Consider the following 14638-nt stretch of genomic DNA (forward strand, 5'->3'; position numbering starts at 1 on the left):
TGACATAATACACCCAAGAATCAGCTTCATTTCCTTTCCTGTCTTGTGTTCTTTGCTGCAGCTCTGTTTCCTTCTCTTTGCCCACATCTCTGGCAGACCCTAAAGCCTTCTGGATACTTTCAGATATTAAAATAGTCTTGAAGGGCTCTTTCCAAATCAAACATCATTGTTCATCTAGTGAAAATAACTTCCCTTCTCCTTCGCTCAGTCTCGATCCATGACTTGGTCATCAACGGTGGGGAAATAATGGGGGGGTAAGATCTGTTTTTTAATTCTTCTTGCTCCACTTTTTCATCCTCAATCTCCTCCTGGCTCCAATCATAGTCAGAGGTCGGGAAGGCGGATAAGAAAGAATGAAGTGGAAAGTCTCTTTAAAGAGCCAGAAGAATTTGTCATTTTCTCAGGGATGTCAAATGTCTTCTGTCCTGGCAGAGGTGCTTGTGGATGGGCTCCTTCATTGACACATTGATTGGCTTTTGGAGAGGCCCTGCAGAGAGCTTCACATGGTACCCATGACCCCTGAAATGTGTTTGGCTCTTGGCAAAATATTTTGTACAGCCCTTTCCTCCCCTGCCTACTTACCCCCGCCCCCCTATACCCTCAGTGAGAATGGACCTGTTATCATCTTTACATAGGAATTGATCTGATAAGTGACACAGTCCCTTTCTGAATGGAGGGGACATTTGTACCAGCTCCAATCCCACCTTTGTTGGCCCTTAGCTCTCCATTCCCAGTGTGAGTGATGCTCTTTGCAGTTGATCTTTCATGATTTTTCTCAGGCTCCTGTCCTCTCAGTAACTTCTCCCCACCCCGCCATCTGCTTCTCCTCCTGGGATCCTGTCTTCCTGGCAGGCAGCTCTCTTGTCTCTAGCCTTGCCCATTTCTGGATACCCATTTGGTCCACAAAATAAGAACAAAAACACCTGTGTCCTGCCAAATTGTAGTAGGGCTTCCCCCTCCTCTCCTACCCATCTCTCCTTACTCCACCATTGAGGCACTCCCATCAGCCTCTTGCTTTCAGACCCCTTGGGCAAGAGGCTCCAGTTTTCACATACCCTAGATTCCTGGGGGTGTGAGTCAAACTTCCCCAGAGCTTCTGATCTCTGTTCTGACACCAGCCTGGAGCAGATTGAAGAGTGTTTGCAGCTCAGCCAATAAACCACTGGGAATGAGGTTCCTGACTCCTCTCTACAGTACACAACCTCAATTTCTGTGAGTGGTTTCCTGGGCATCTCCGAAAGTATGGAAGCACCCCTTCTCTTTCCTAATAGGCAGGGGTATCATCTTAGCACATCTACCAGGCTGTCACCCCTGTCTCTCTCACCCGATTGCTGTGCCAGGTTGGCCCCTCTTTCTTATAAAGCCCTATAGGGACGTGGCACTGCATGTGGCCACTTATCATTCATTGCTCTCAGAGACTGAAACTCAAAGATTGCAAGAGAGCTGCCTGCCAGGAAGAGGGGATCCTGGCAGGAGGAGTAGACGTGTGGGGAGAGAAGTTACTGAAAAGAGCATTGCTCACACCAGGAATAGAGAGATAAGGGCAGGAAAGAGCATTGCTCACACCAGGAATAGAGAGATAAGGGCCAGCAGGGATGGGCTTGAAGGGGCACAATTGCCCCACACAATATCCTCATGGCAGAGAAATTGCCATGTGTTCACCTAACTGTTTGCTTTGCTCCTAGACACACAGGGAAACTCAATTCACAGCTTCCCCTGTGGTTGGATTGGGCCATTGACTAAACTCTGGCCAACGAAATGTGAGTAGAAGTGAGACATGCCACTTTCTGGTGTAGCCAATAAATCCTTTTATGCTCAACTCTATTCTAATTTTCTGTTCTGTGGTTGATAATGGCAGCGCAAACAATGGAAGGAACCTGGGTCCCCGAATGTCTAGATGAAGAGCTTCCTTGTCCTCAGCCCCACTTAGGATGGCTGGACACAGACATAAGGGAAACTGATGAAAAAGTGTTAGCCACTGAGATGTTTTTGTATTGTTGGTGGTGATAGTGGTTTTCTTTCGTATGTTTTAAACTGCAATTAGCCTTTGATGACTAATCAATTCTTTTATCCAACTATTTATGAATTAGCTCATAATGGCTCAGCATTAGCCAGTTTTACTTAGTGGACAAGTAAGAAACTAGAGCAATCTTCGTGAAGGGCAATTTGAGAATTTATATCAATAGCCCTCCTCACATTTATGTTCTCTGGCTCAGTAATTCAACTTCTGATCAGGAAATACCAGAAATGTCCATAAAGGTGTATATGAGGAGGCTCATTACAGTGTTGTTTTATTTGCATTTAAAAGACAATCTAAATGTCTAACAAAAGGGAGCCAGTCAAATGGAGTATAATAAAGCCACATGACAGAGTTTTAGACTGTCATATAAATCATATTTAAAAGAATATTTTTATCACATAGAGAAATGATGTTCTGTAAAAGAAACAGATAACAATAGCATCAAATGTATTATAAAAATAGATTGAAAATTGCAAGGATATATACATAGAAATACAATAAGATTTCATTTGGTAATGAAATATACCAAATGTTATCAGAAAATAGCTCTAAATGTTAGGATTTTAGGTGGTTTATGTATTTTCTTTTATATTTCTCTGTTTTTCTTTTTCTTTTTCTTTTTTTTTGGCTATAATAAACACATGTTGTTTTTATTACTTGAAAAAAATTTTCTGATATACAAAAGTTCTAATCAAGCTTAATTTATTCCTGATATTTTAAAATTTAGGGCCAGGAGTTATTTATAGATTTTTTTTTAAAGTCAGAGAAATTAGAGAAAAACCTTCCCCATCTTCTTTATGCCAATCTTAAATGAATTTGCAAAGTGCTATTTTATTCTAAGGCCCAAGCGAGCAAGCAGACCTAGGGCTTGCTGGTTTAAGAGTGCCGAATGCCTGGACCGTTCTGACAAAAGTGAGGCATCCCTGCCTGATGCAGAGTTTTCAGCCATGGCTACCCAAAAGAACCTCCCAGAAACTCTCCGATTTATTGAGCTGGGGTGGGGCCTTGGCATTTATATATTTTACATGTGTGTCAGTTATTCTCATGTGCAGCCGAGTTGGAACCACTGGTCCAATAGCGTGCGCCTGGAACGCAGGGCCATTGGACCTAGGTGGCTGTTTTTCTTGGTAATCGGCTGTGTTATCCTGGGCGAGTTGCTCAACCTTTTACGTTCCAATATCCTTCTCCTTAAGCAGGAGCATTAATATCTGTCTGCCCTATCTCCCAGGGGTATTTGAGCCATTTCAGCAAGGACTATATGTGTGTGGCCACTAACCCCAGTTCATGTTGCTTTGCATTCGTATATACACTCCTAAGCCCTTGTCTCATTGATGCTGGCTCCTGCATCAGGATGGGAACACCCTACGAGGCACTGCAAGGATGGGGCCACAGGGTGATTCCTGGGACTGTGGGCTAGGCTCTGAACCTGGTCCCAAACCTCAGAGCTATCTCATGCAGGTAGGCAGGGTCTTTCCATGAGGGTCCCAGAAAAAACAGTCCTGGGCACTGGCTCCAACATAGACATACAAAAAAAAACTGGGCAACGCTCAGTCTCAGTTTCTATATCCAAAACTACGTGAACATTTATTGTAAATATTGACTTAAAGAGGAAATGTGGGGTTCTGGTGGCAGCATAATGTGGAATACAACCAGAGGTAATAATGATAATGACAAAAGCATCAGGCATACGATGGATGGAGAACTGGTTATGCATCTGGTGCTGTAAGTGAATTTTATGCATTATTTCATGTTTATTTTCCCCATTTTATACATAGGGATACTGAAGCTCAGTGAGATTAGCAACTCCTCAAAGGTCACATCTTAAGTAGTAGAAAAGCTGAGCTATGAACTTTGTCTCTCCAACAGCAGAGGCTGAGCTGTCAGTCATTCTTCTCGATGTAATATCCACGATGGTTATTTATTTTGGGTAATTTAACAAAAGTAGCATTTGAAATGGGAACGTGTGGAATTATAATTTAAGATGGAGCCATAAAATTTGCATATCATATCAGTGTGTGCGTGTGCGTGTGCGTGTGCGTGTGTGTGTGTGTTTGCATGTGGGGTGTAGTGACAAGAGGATAGGATTCGAGTTAACTGGCTCTAAGCTTATATTCCAGTCCCGATACTTACTGGCTGTATATCTTGAGACAAGTTACTTATCCTGTCTGGGAGGTTTCCTTATTCTTAAAGTGGGAAACACAATAATGCTTTTATAAAATTGCAGAGATGTGAGACACTGTTTAGAATAGTAATAGCTAAGACAGATCGCACTTCTTATGTGCCACGTGCTGTTCTAAAGCACTACACATACATCAAGTCATTTCATCCTCATAAAAACCTTATCGGTAGATAGTACTGTAATGCTCATTTTATAGACAGGGAAAGTGAGGCACAGAGGGGTTAATAACTTGCCGACGTCACACAGCCAATAAGTAAGTGGTGGGGTGCTTTTAACCACCAGGCTGTGAAATGCCTTGTGTAGCAGCATGCTGAAAATGCCTAACTCATGTTAGCTATCATTATTACGTAAGACAGTGATATTCAAGCTAGTATTTTAAACTAGCACGGCCCTTTCATTGAAAATAACTTTTGGAAGTCTTACTAGATCCATAATATAGTGAAGGTGGAGCTGCTTTGCTTGAAATAAGCATGCATCCCCACCCATCTCATGCATAGCAGCCCTAAGTTAGTTCTGGAGAGGCTGGGGTCCTGAACAACCCAGTTTAAAACCACCAATCCCAGCTTTGTATTCTTTGTGTCTATATATCTACTTTCTCCTCTTTTCTGGTTGGCTCTACCTCAAGCCCAGGACTCATCATCTGGAAAACCAGAGACCAGAATCTTTTCCCAGGGCGCCTCTCACGCTCCTGCTTTTCTTCCACATCTTTGGTGGCTGGGTCTCTGCGTAATCTGCTGGGACATCACAGGCAGCCACTGGGAGGGCTGAGCTCGAGACTCACCAGTTTTATCAGAGTTGCAGAGGATAGTCTCCTTCTCAGCCCGCACGCCAGGGCTGGGGCCGTGTTTCATCCACATGGTGATGGTGAACTGGTCCGTCAAGTTCTTGGGCACAATCCCATCAGGGATCTTGGCACCCTGCCTGCCATCAAACTTGAAGATCATCTCGCTGCTGTCCACCAGCAGTCCTGTAGTCCAGTTGGTGGCAGCGCTGGGGGACGGCAAGAGGTCAATGATGCCAGAGGATGCTCCTGCAGGGGCCGGGGGACAGAAAGAACAAAGGGTCATTCTCATTAGGTGGGTGGCCTCACCTTCTGTTTTCTGCTCCTGGGTCAGAATGAACTACAGTTAACCCTTGAACAACATGGATTTGAACTGTGTGGTCCACTTACACATGGATTTTTTTCCAACAAATGCTGTAAATGTATTTTCTCTTCCTTATGATTTTCTAAATAATATTTTCTTTTCCCTAGCTTATATTACTGTAAGAGTACAATATATTATATATAAAATACAAAATATGTATTAATCGACTGTTTATGTTATTGGCAAGGCTTCCTGTCAATAGTAGGCGATTAGTAGTTAAGTTTTTGGGGAGTCAAAATTTACACTTGGTTTTTGACTGGACAAGTGGTTGGTACCCCTAACTCTCACATTGTTCAAGGATCAGCTGTACTTAATGTACTTATTCAGAGGTCTGTGCCCAGCACTGAGCTAGGTGACTCGGGAATAGAATGGCCAAATACCATCTCTGCTCCTGCAATGCTTATGGTCTGTGTGGGGAGGCATCACTAACTTAGAGACAAAAGCATTGCCCATGGCAAGACAGAGTGCAATTAACTATTATATAAGGAAAAAGTGTTGGAGGAATTCAGGGAAGCAAAGCTCCCTGGGGGCTTTCGTAAGCAGGCAAGGTTTATTGTCAGTGCCGAGCCCCCTGCTAGGTGCTGGTGATGTAAGGAGAATCAGCACAGTCCCTGACCTGGAGGAGCTCAGAACCAACAAGTTGGCAGACAACTGTGACACAGTGTGATCAGGGCTATGATTGGGGAAAGTTTTAGGTCCTGATCCCTTGGGGAGCGTGGGCCACTTTGTACTCAACACGCATTTTCTTTTCTTTTTTTTTTTTTTACGACCATTTTAGGCCAAATGGTACAGTGGTTGAGTTCTAAAGTCAGCAAAACGCATTTGATGCCTGGCAGTATGACTTGTGGCCTTGCGACTATGAGCAAGTCACTTAACCTTTCCGACATTCTACCTCCTTCCATCGTATCTCCCCTCCCCAGGATGTTGTGAGGACTGAATGAGACATTGCGGTGGAGCTTACAGCAGCATGCTTGCCACAAGGTGAATGCTCACTCCACGTTAGCTATAAGTTTATCATTATTATTATAATCATTATTACTTCTGCTGCCACTAGGATCCCAGTCTAACGCTTGAGGACTTAACCTGAATTGGTGGGAGTGTCATGGGCTCATTTATGTCCTAGGAGAATCCCACTGACAGCTTACGGAGGGTGAAGCTGTAGTGAGTGGGAGGGGCTGGCCCTGCAGAGACTAGATGTCCCAGCTGGGAGAATGCTTGGGTCTCCACTGACTTCCCAGTGAGGCTCAAATGCTGCCAGCAGAGTTCTCTGCATCCTTATGTTCCACACAGGAGTAAGGCTCAGCCACTCAGGAAGGAGGAGGGCCAGGGGCTTCCTGATACTGTAAGAGAATAACAGCTGGAGAGGCTAAGATTTGTCCAGTGTGGGGGACCACAGGTGTGGGGGCTGTTTCTTGACATGGCACTGACCATCAGTTATAACTGTTGATGGATTTGAAGGACAGTGGTTGGGTGTATTACCTGCCATTTCTCAGGGATCATTGGACTTCTGAATTCTGTATATCAGAGCCTCATCTCACTTAGATATTGGATTCCAAAGTGAGCCACCACAAACATCTCCCATAGTTAAAATGACCTTTGAAAATCCCTCAGGGAAGTGCCATATCGTGAACCAATATACTTGTTTGAAAATGTTCAACTCAGCCAGTTTTCCCTCCAGCCCTGGAACAGATTATTGGGTCTAGGGTTGAGGCACCCATTGGCTGGCAATTGAAAGTTATGTTATGTGAAAAATATGTGTCCTTGGAGCCAGATGCTCTGTTTAGCACTGTGAGAGGCTCAGCCCGGAGAGGCTTTCAGGAACGGCAGGATCTGAGAGGGTAGGAAAGTTCAGTCTCCCAGTTCGTGATCACTTTATAGCTTATGCTTATCAAGGCCAAGTTTGGGCAGCGTTGACTGCATTATTTACATGAGTATTTCTGAGAGGTTTTAGTTAGTACCATGTCTGACATACCATAAACGCTCCGTTAATGTGTATAACTACCTTTCCTCCCATCCAGTGACTCCATGAGATGCTTCTGGCCATCTACCCGATGCTCATGTGAACCTGCCCATCTGGCCTCTTGTCCATGTCCCACACCTTTGATCAATATTTACTCATTCTCATCAGGTGCCCCTCGAGCCTCATTTGCTATCTATTTTACTCATCTGGTAAGTTAATTCACACTAACGTTTTAGTGACTAACAAAGCCATTATTGCCCTCCATAGATATTTGAATGAAAGAAACCTACTAAGGTGGTAGCTAGTAGAAATTTAGGGGTGGTTTGGGAGTGGGAGATACATGGTCTTTTGGAACAAGTTCATTTACCAATGTTAGGTAGCTAGTCAGACATAAGCAACGGGAGAACAAAGGGATAGGGGCTCAGCCTAGAGACCGGCCAAAGAACACCCCAATGGTAGTAGAATTCTGGGTATGCACATGCGCACTAGGCAAAGAGTTATATAGGAGACAGGTGTCGACCAAAATGACCTCACTTGTCAATCACGTAGGAATGCCTTTGGAACCACGCATCACAGCCCAAATATAAGGTAGACATTCCCACTTCTGGCCCTTTTTGCTCTCTTATTGTAGTAGTTGTTATTACAGTGCTCCGTTGCAGCTCTCATCACCAAGACCATGTGCCTCTTAGGGCATACTTTGTCTTTCTAAAATATACTTTTAATAAAACAATTAAATCTCAATGACCTGTAATTCTTCCCTGCTTCATTTGAGAAAGAACTGAGGGGAAAATGCTAACTACATTTCTGTGCCGCTGTTATCCCTCTCCCTCTCCCCTGCTGTTGGGGTGACACCGAACTCCGATCAGTTCCAACGGTGACACTTAGGACCCCCAGAATAATGCAACATGGCAACTGCTTCGCTGATCCATAATTAAGTTGGCTCTGACACCAGGATTTGCCCAGCATGAAGACACCCTGGTGACTGGGGCACACACAGAGTGTGTCAGTTCTTGAAACTTCAGGTGGCCAGAGAGATGCAGGCTGGGCACTCAGGACTCCTAACTGCTAGCGGAAGCCAATGCAGCCAGTGCCATCTAGCAGGGCCTAGTGCGGAGGTGTGTGGGCGGGCCTCCACACAGTGGGACCAAGGTGGGGTTCGTCAAGGCTCAAAACTCAACAACTTGAGTTTCCTTTTTGGCTAAGGATCTTGCTGTTGTTAAAAAGCAAATGTCCCTGTGTAGAATTCACACTGCAATTAGCACCTTAGACTAGCAAAGGGCTGTTTGTAATTTCTCCTAAAACAGGTTTGGATAGAGGGAGAGAAGTGTAATGCAAGTATGAATGTGGGGTGAGGTGGGGGTAGGTGGAGGTGGCGGCGTGAAAAGTGGGGTGGGTGGTGTGGGGAGACTGAAAGGCAAAATTGGTTGCATTCGCCAAAGGCCAGCCCTGGTCAGGATTATTCTATACATATATCCTATATGTGTGGAACTTTGTTTTTCATAGTTATAGATCTTTATTATTATTTTCCTAGAGACTTTTTTTTGGGGGGGGGCACTGAGTACCAGAACTGAATTAAGCACTTGAATGCTTTTTCTTAGTTACTCAGCTATGTGGCAAATATTATGATTCTAGTTCGCAGATAAGAAACCTGAGGCTCGGTGACTCCCAGGTTTACAGCCAGCTAGTGAGGAGACTCCCAGGTTTACAGCCACCTTAATGAACCTGGAGAGGGATCTTGTAACTTCCTGTACATTTTACAAACATGGAAACTGAGGCCCAGGGAAACAACTTGACCAAGATCACACAGCCACACAGCCAGCTAGAGGCAGGCCCAGCTCTCAGACACCTACTAATGTTCTTCCTGTTGCACAGTATAGTGTCCTACCAAGCTCAGCCCAGTCCCTTGGGGGCACCTCCCTCCACAGGTGGCTGTCCACAGAAAGGCATTTTGAAGACAGTATACGCTTTTGCAAGGCCATAGACGCAGTGCTCCCTTGCCTTCCCTGGTGAGGGGAGCAGCAGGCCACCCTGCCTAATCCACAGATGCTGCCTGCTGGAAACCATCAAGCTGCATTTAGCCAGATGGGCAGATTTCCACAAACAGCTTGTATTTCATTTCTAAGTGCACTTAAACAAACAGAGAAATTTGCTTTCTCCCAAAGTTCTTCTCTCTCTCTTCTCCCTATGGGACTCCAGAGAGAGTAGTGAGTAAACAGATACATCATTCGTTAAGATAGCATGGCATTGTCTGCACATTAGTGTATTTAAGATGCTCTTTGGGACTCCTCCATGAAGGTCTCAAACTGCTGAGTGGTCACACTGCTCTGGGGCACAGCAACTGCAGCTTGAGCATGGGGGACTAGGACTCAGATGTGGGTCTGATTTAAGGTCTTTGAGTCCTCCCAGGGTAGGGAAGCCTCTCTGAGCTATCAAGTAGTTAAAGATGGGGCGAATGAGGCAGATTTCAGGGCACATTGTGCTGTGAGAACCCAAATGAGCTTGGAGGCAGTGGTCACTGTCTGGACTTCTTAATGGCAGGGTTTGCGTTCTGCTCTGGATGGTCTTGGTTTGGGCAGAGTGTCTTTAGGACTGCAAGATGGGCCGGTGGCTATGGTGATTGACATGCCTCCTCATGATCCACCACAGCACAGGAAGGGATGGAGATAAGCAAGAGGGTCTCAGAGGAGAGGAACGATTATAGACAAGGAGAGTCGCCTCATTCTGTAGAGTAGTCTCAAGATTGGCAATATTGACTCCATATTATTTTAAAAACATTTATGTGATGTCTAAGTTATGCCAGGCGCTGTGGTGAGGACGCAGCAATGAACCACACAGAAATTCCTTTAGGAAGCTAATAAGAAGTCCTCTATTTTTGGTGGGTGGAGCCGTTCAGTGGTAGCGAGTCTCAGGGGAAGCAGGGAGGCCCTCTTGACAAAAGCCCTACTAAAACTGTGTGGTGATAAAATGCATTCTGTTCTCAACATGTTTCTCTGACCCACTGATACCATTTGGCCATGTGACTTGCTCCGAACAATAATATGTGAGTGCAAGTGACATGTATCACATCAAGGTAAAAGCTTTAAAAGCCAGTCCATGGTTCACCATGTGTCTTTTCCATATGCCATGAGATCGACAGTGTTCTAGATAAAGACTATTACTTGAGCCTGGATCCCAGTGGGAAGTCAACATGGAACAGAGCCATAGTCAACCCAAGAAGGACATGTGGTAGGAATGATAAATAAACCTTTGTTATTTTAAGCCAATGAGATTCTGGGTTCATTGATTCCTCCAGCATAACCTGCTATCCTGACCGATAATCCACATCAGTGGCTGACATCAGCAGCTCCAATTCCCCGTTCTCCATCTGCATGCCCACAGCATGGACGTGGAAGACTTTCTGATGTTTTATTAGGAGCTCAAATCTGTTGTTCTTACAATTGGACTATCAGTCCACTTATGGAATCTTAAATCAGAGGAGCTTCTCCAAGGCTTTGGAATCAAAAAATTGGATCTCTAGGTGAAGTAAATGGGGGATGAGGGGTGGTCAGCCAGGCTCCTGAGGCAGGGCCATGAATACCCAGTTATAACCAGCCTGAGTAAGGCCACTGTAAGCAAAACCCTTTTCCTCAGTATAGGAGAGCATGCTGTATGGTAGGTAGCTGCATGAAAGACCTCAAAGAAATAGTGCATCCCGAGAGAAGCCCACTGCTTACTGTCATCATCCGTGAGTCAGTGTGTGTGGCTTTTTCCTGGTATACAATTAATGATTTAATCTGATTCCCAATAGGCATGCACTAATTTTCTTAAAGTAAGAGGTCCACTTCCACTCTCTGAGAATGGAAGCACTGTCTATGACTAGGGGACCAACACTGTCCCCCAGGAAGCGTCAACTCTTTGGTGGTGTCTTGGAGAAACTGATGATAGCTTCCTGTAGTTGGGCTGTTCTGAGGGTACAAAAACCTGACAGTTAATCTCGGTGAGGGCAGCTCTGCTAAGATGCAAGGTATAGTAGAAAACCAGGGACCTGACTTTTTCAACATGTTTGTCTTCCCCAGGAGACTGAATTGTTGGGGTCTCATTACCTTCTATACAACCACAAGAGTTATAGGATTTGGACACTCAACAAATATTTGTTGAGCTAATAAATACAAGAATGAATGAATGAATCCTCTAGGAAAACCTCCTTGCTCATAAGTGTATAAATTCTGAGGAAAACTTAATATCTAGTGATCTGAACTGCTCTGACAGATCAATCGCTTGATATAATAGCATGCTCTTATTCTGTGCCCTTTTCCTCAATAAGACCTGTCCTCTCAGTTCTAGACTCGACATACAAAACAGCTGACCAGGGCATCATAGGCGGGAGGTGCCGGCCAGCTGCTAGGAGTCCTGTGATCCTGAGAAGGCACAAACCCTGGCCTCTGGGCTCTGAAAGGCATGTGCATCACAAACTACTTTTCTACTTACTATAATATGTAGTGACTTAAGGGCACCGAAGCAGGCCCTTTCTGGGGCTGTTGTTAATGTCAAATTTAATTTGGCCAAGAGGTCTTACTGAAGGTTTCACCACGCATTTCATAGCCAAGGCAGTTCTGTGACATTTCACCTCTAGAAAGGTTGGTAGTTAGATGGCAGAGTCCACCCTAAATCTCTGAATCCACAGGAAGTGATAACCAGTTTCCTCAGCTTCTCCAAGAAGCCTGGCATTATGTAAAGCAAGGCCAGTGGGGAGCCATCTCAGGCTATGTCTGGCCCCACAAGCTGAAGGGAACATAAGTTTGGGGTCCTGTACTGTTGTTGTTTCAAGGCAGAATGGATGTGTCTTAGTGTAGAAGTCTCAGGCAGCAATATGCCTGATGTCCAGTACTTTACTGGAACCAAAGAGGCTATTTCAGGTGCTACCTGTTAAGTACTTCCTGACAGCAGGCTTTATACCAGCTATTGTCAGGCTCCCACCTGAACAGGATTCTCCCACTGCTCCTAATGGAGCTGACGTTGCAGGAAGAGGAAGCAGGTGGGCAATGACCAGACATCCACAATGCCCCTCTGGGGAGACACCCTGCCTTGGTCACTGCACAGTTACAGCATCACAGAAGAGATGCCAGAACTCAAGGGCACCAAGGAAGCACCCCAAGACTGCTTCCCCAGTGAGCATAGAGGGCAGGAAAATATTGACTGAAGGGAAGGGTTTGGAATGATGAAGGGAAGAGAATGGATCCTAGCAGGAAACATGAACAAAGCCTGATGGGATGAGGACAAATTAGGTGTGGGATAAAGGAGCTACCCTGGCCAAGAAAAGGCAGACATCAGGAGGAAATAGGCTATAATGACAGATGGGCAGGGCCTCGGGAGGGTTGAGCATAAGGCTAGATCTGGTCATACACACCTGGAGTTTCCTCGGGTGACTTTCATCATCGTCCCCTAACTCTGCTCTTACCCTGGTTTCCTCATTCTCGTTGGAGGCATTCTCGTCCAGCTAGATGCTCTTACTAGAGTCACCTTAGAATCCTCCTTCCTCACTCCTGACAGCTAATGAATCATTAACTCTTGCCAATTCTGCCTCCTAAATCTGTCTTAAATTCATCCTTACTGCCACTCCCCTGGTTCAGAACTCATTATCTCTTGCTTAGACTATAGCAATAACATCCTAATTGGTCTCCCTGTTTCCATCCAAAGTCAATAAAGATTTATAGGATGAAAAATGCATGAATGCTGAGGCTTAAAGTGTCATGGCAGTTCCCTGGTTGCAAAACCCTGCAAGAAACTTGTCTATCATCCACTGAAAACAGATAGAAGCTTGTCTCCAGAACCGGAGGTGTCCTCCAGGAGTCAGGAGTTCCAGCCCAGACTTTGTTTTAGAAGAGATCCAGCCTGCATTCCCTCGCAATTTCCAGAGAGCCTGAGGCCTGAGGTGCTGCCCCCTTCAGAAGCGACTCTAGCACCAGCGGCACAGCTGAATCTCATTCATATTTGCTTCTACCCATTTTTCCTGAGCTCCCCTCAGTGGACTTCCTGATTCAGACTCCTCATATGGAGGCAGGGGTGGCCCTGTCCATCAGGGTTACTGGGAAAGAAGGGTGGCAATACAGGGAAGGTCATCAGAAAGACTTGCAGATGTCTCCCAACAAAGGGTCTCTCTCAACACCAGATAAGCTTGTACACACCTAGGGGGAAACTGCTTTCCTGACTGAATTAACCTGCCTTCCTGCAAGGCAAGCTGGCAGCCCAGAGGAATGAGCTGTGTTAACACCAGATGCAATTTTGCTCTAAAGTTCCTTCCCTCAGAAGATCCTTCTCACTCTCCATATCTCCTCATCTCTCCCCAGCAACATTCAAAACCAAATTGCAAGTGCATGTCCTTGGGCACCTCTGATCTTTAACAAGCTGATTCCATCATCTGTTTCTAACCTGGAGGAGTTTAGAAAATGACTGTAACCCACAGTGGTGTGGGGTCGAGTTGACACATAATTCAGGTGCATGGGGAGCAAAATGAGATATTCATTCAAAGTAAGATGTCGTGGAAGACAGCTTCTCTGCACGAAGAGTGAGAAAGAGGACTGGAGGCAGTTTTCTGAATATTGTGGGTCCCTTTTATCTATTTTTGCAAGAGCTGTTTGGAATATTGACGTTCGGTGTTTTCCCTGATCAGCTTCATCATTCTGGAGAAGCCTGTGTTCCCACAGGCCTTCCTTGCCAGCCTGATGACATGATAAATGGAACACAGTGATACCCAAGCAGGGTTTATTTCACATTTAGCTCTAAAATTTTCACGCGGTTCTTTGGGCAAGACCAGTATGGGTAAAGGGGTGTGTGTGTGTGTGTGTGTGTGTGTGTGTGTGTGTGTGTTAGGAGGTATCAATGTTGAGGGGGAAAAAATGCATGGCAGGCTAGACTGTGTATTCAGGAGTCCCCTTTTCCTTTTGTGGAGATGCAGTTACCCGCAAATACAGGCCCAATGTTAGAGTAAGCTCTTTCCCAAGCTCCCCACAGCATTGCTGCAGAGTCAAATGTGAGTTCCTGAATATTTTTTAAGAGAACAAGAAAGTAAGAAAATATTCGTGGCGGGGATAATGGAGGCCCATCGACATAGCGACAGCCCGGTTTATCAAGCCATGGGGCCATGCCCACCAGACTGAGCATCCTCTCATTCCACAGGCTGACTTGAGAGGTTCGCATTCTAGCTCTCAAGACCTGGCCTGACATCACAGATACTGAGCTAAAGAGACTGTCCTTCTGATAGACCTATCTTTAAATTCTGTCACTTTCTATCTGTGCGACCTTGAACAAGTCAAGTTTCCTCTCTAGACCTCAAGTTTTCCATTTTTAAAGTTGGA

At 45.2% G+C, this 14638-nt stretch overlaps 1 protein-coding gene across 1 annotated transcript in view; it reads right to left on the reverse strand.

Annotated features, from left to right (window-relative positions):
* CLSTN2 (calsyntenin 2) overlaps positions 1–14638 on the reverse strand; it is a 361956-nt gene that overhangs the window by 78654 nt on the left and 268664 nt on the right. The window contains exon 7 of the mRNA XM_015585757.2: positions 4981–5229. Coding sequence (XP_015441243.1) covers positions 4981–5229 — 249 coding nt within the window. The remainder of the gene's footprint in view (positions 1–4980; positions 5230–14638) is intronic.

The sequence above is a fragment of the Pteropus alecto genome, unplaced genomic scaffold, assembly GCF_000325575.1.
Source record: "Pteropus alecto unplaced genomic scaffold, ASM32557v1 scaffold92, whole genome shotgun sequence".
Classification (NCBI taxonomy): domain Eukaryota; kingdom Metazoa; phylum Chordata; class Mammalia; order Chiroptera; family Pteropodidae; genus Pteropus; species Pteropus alecto.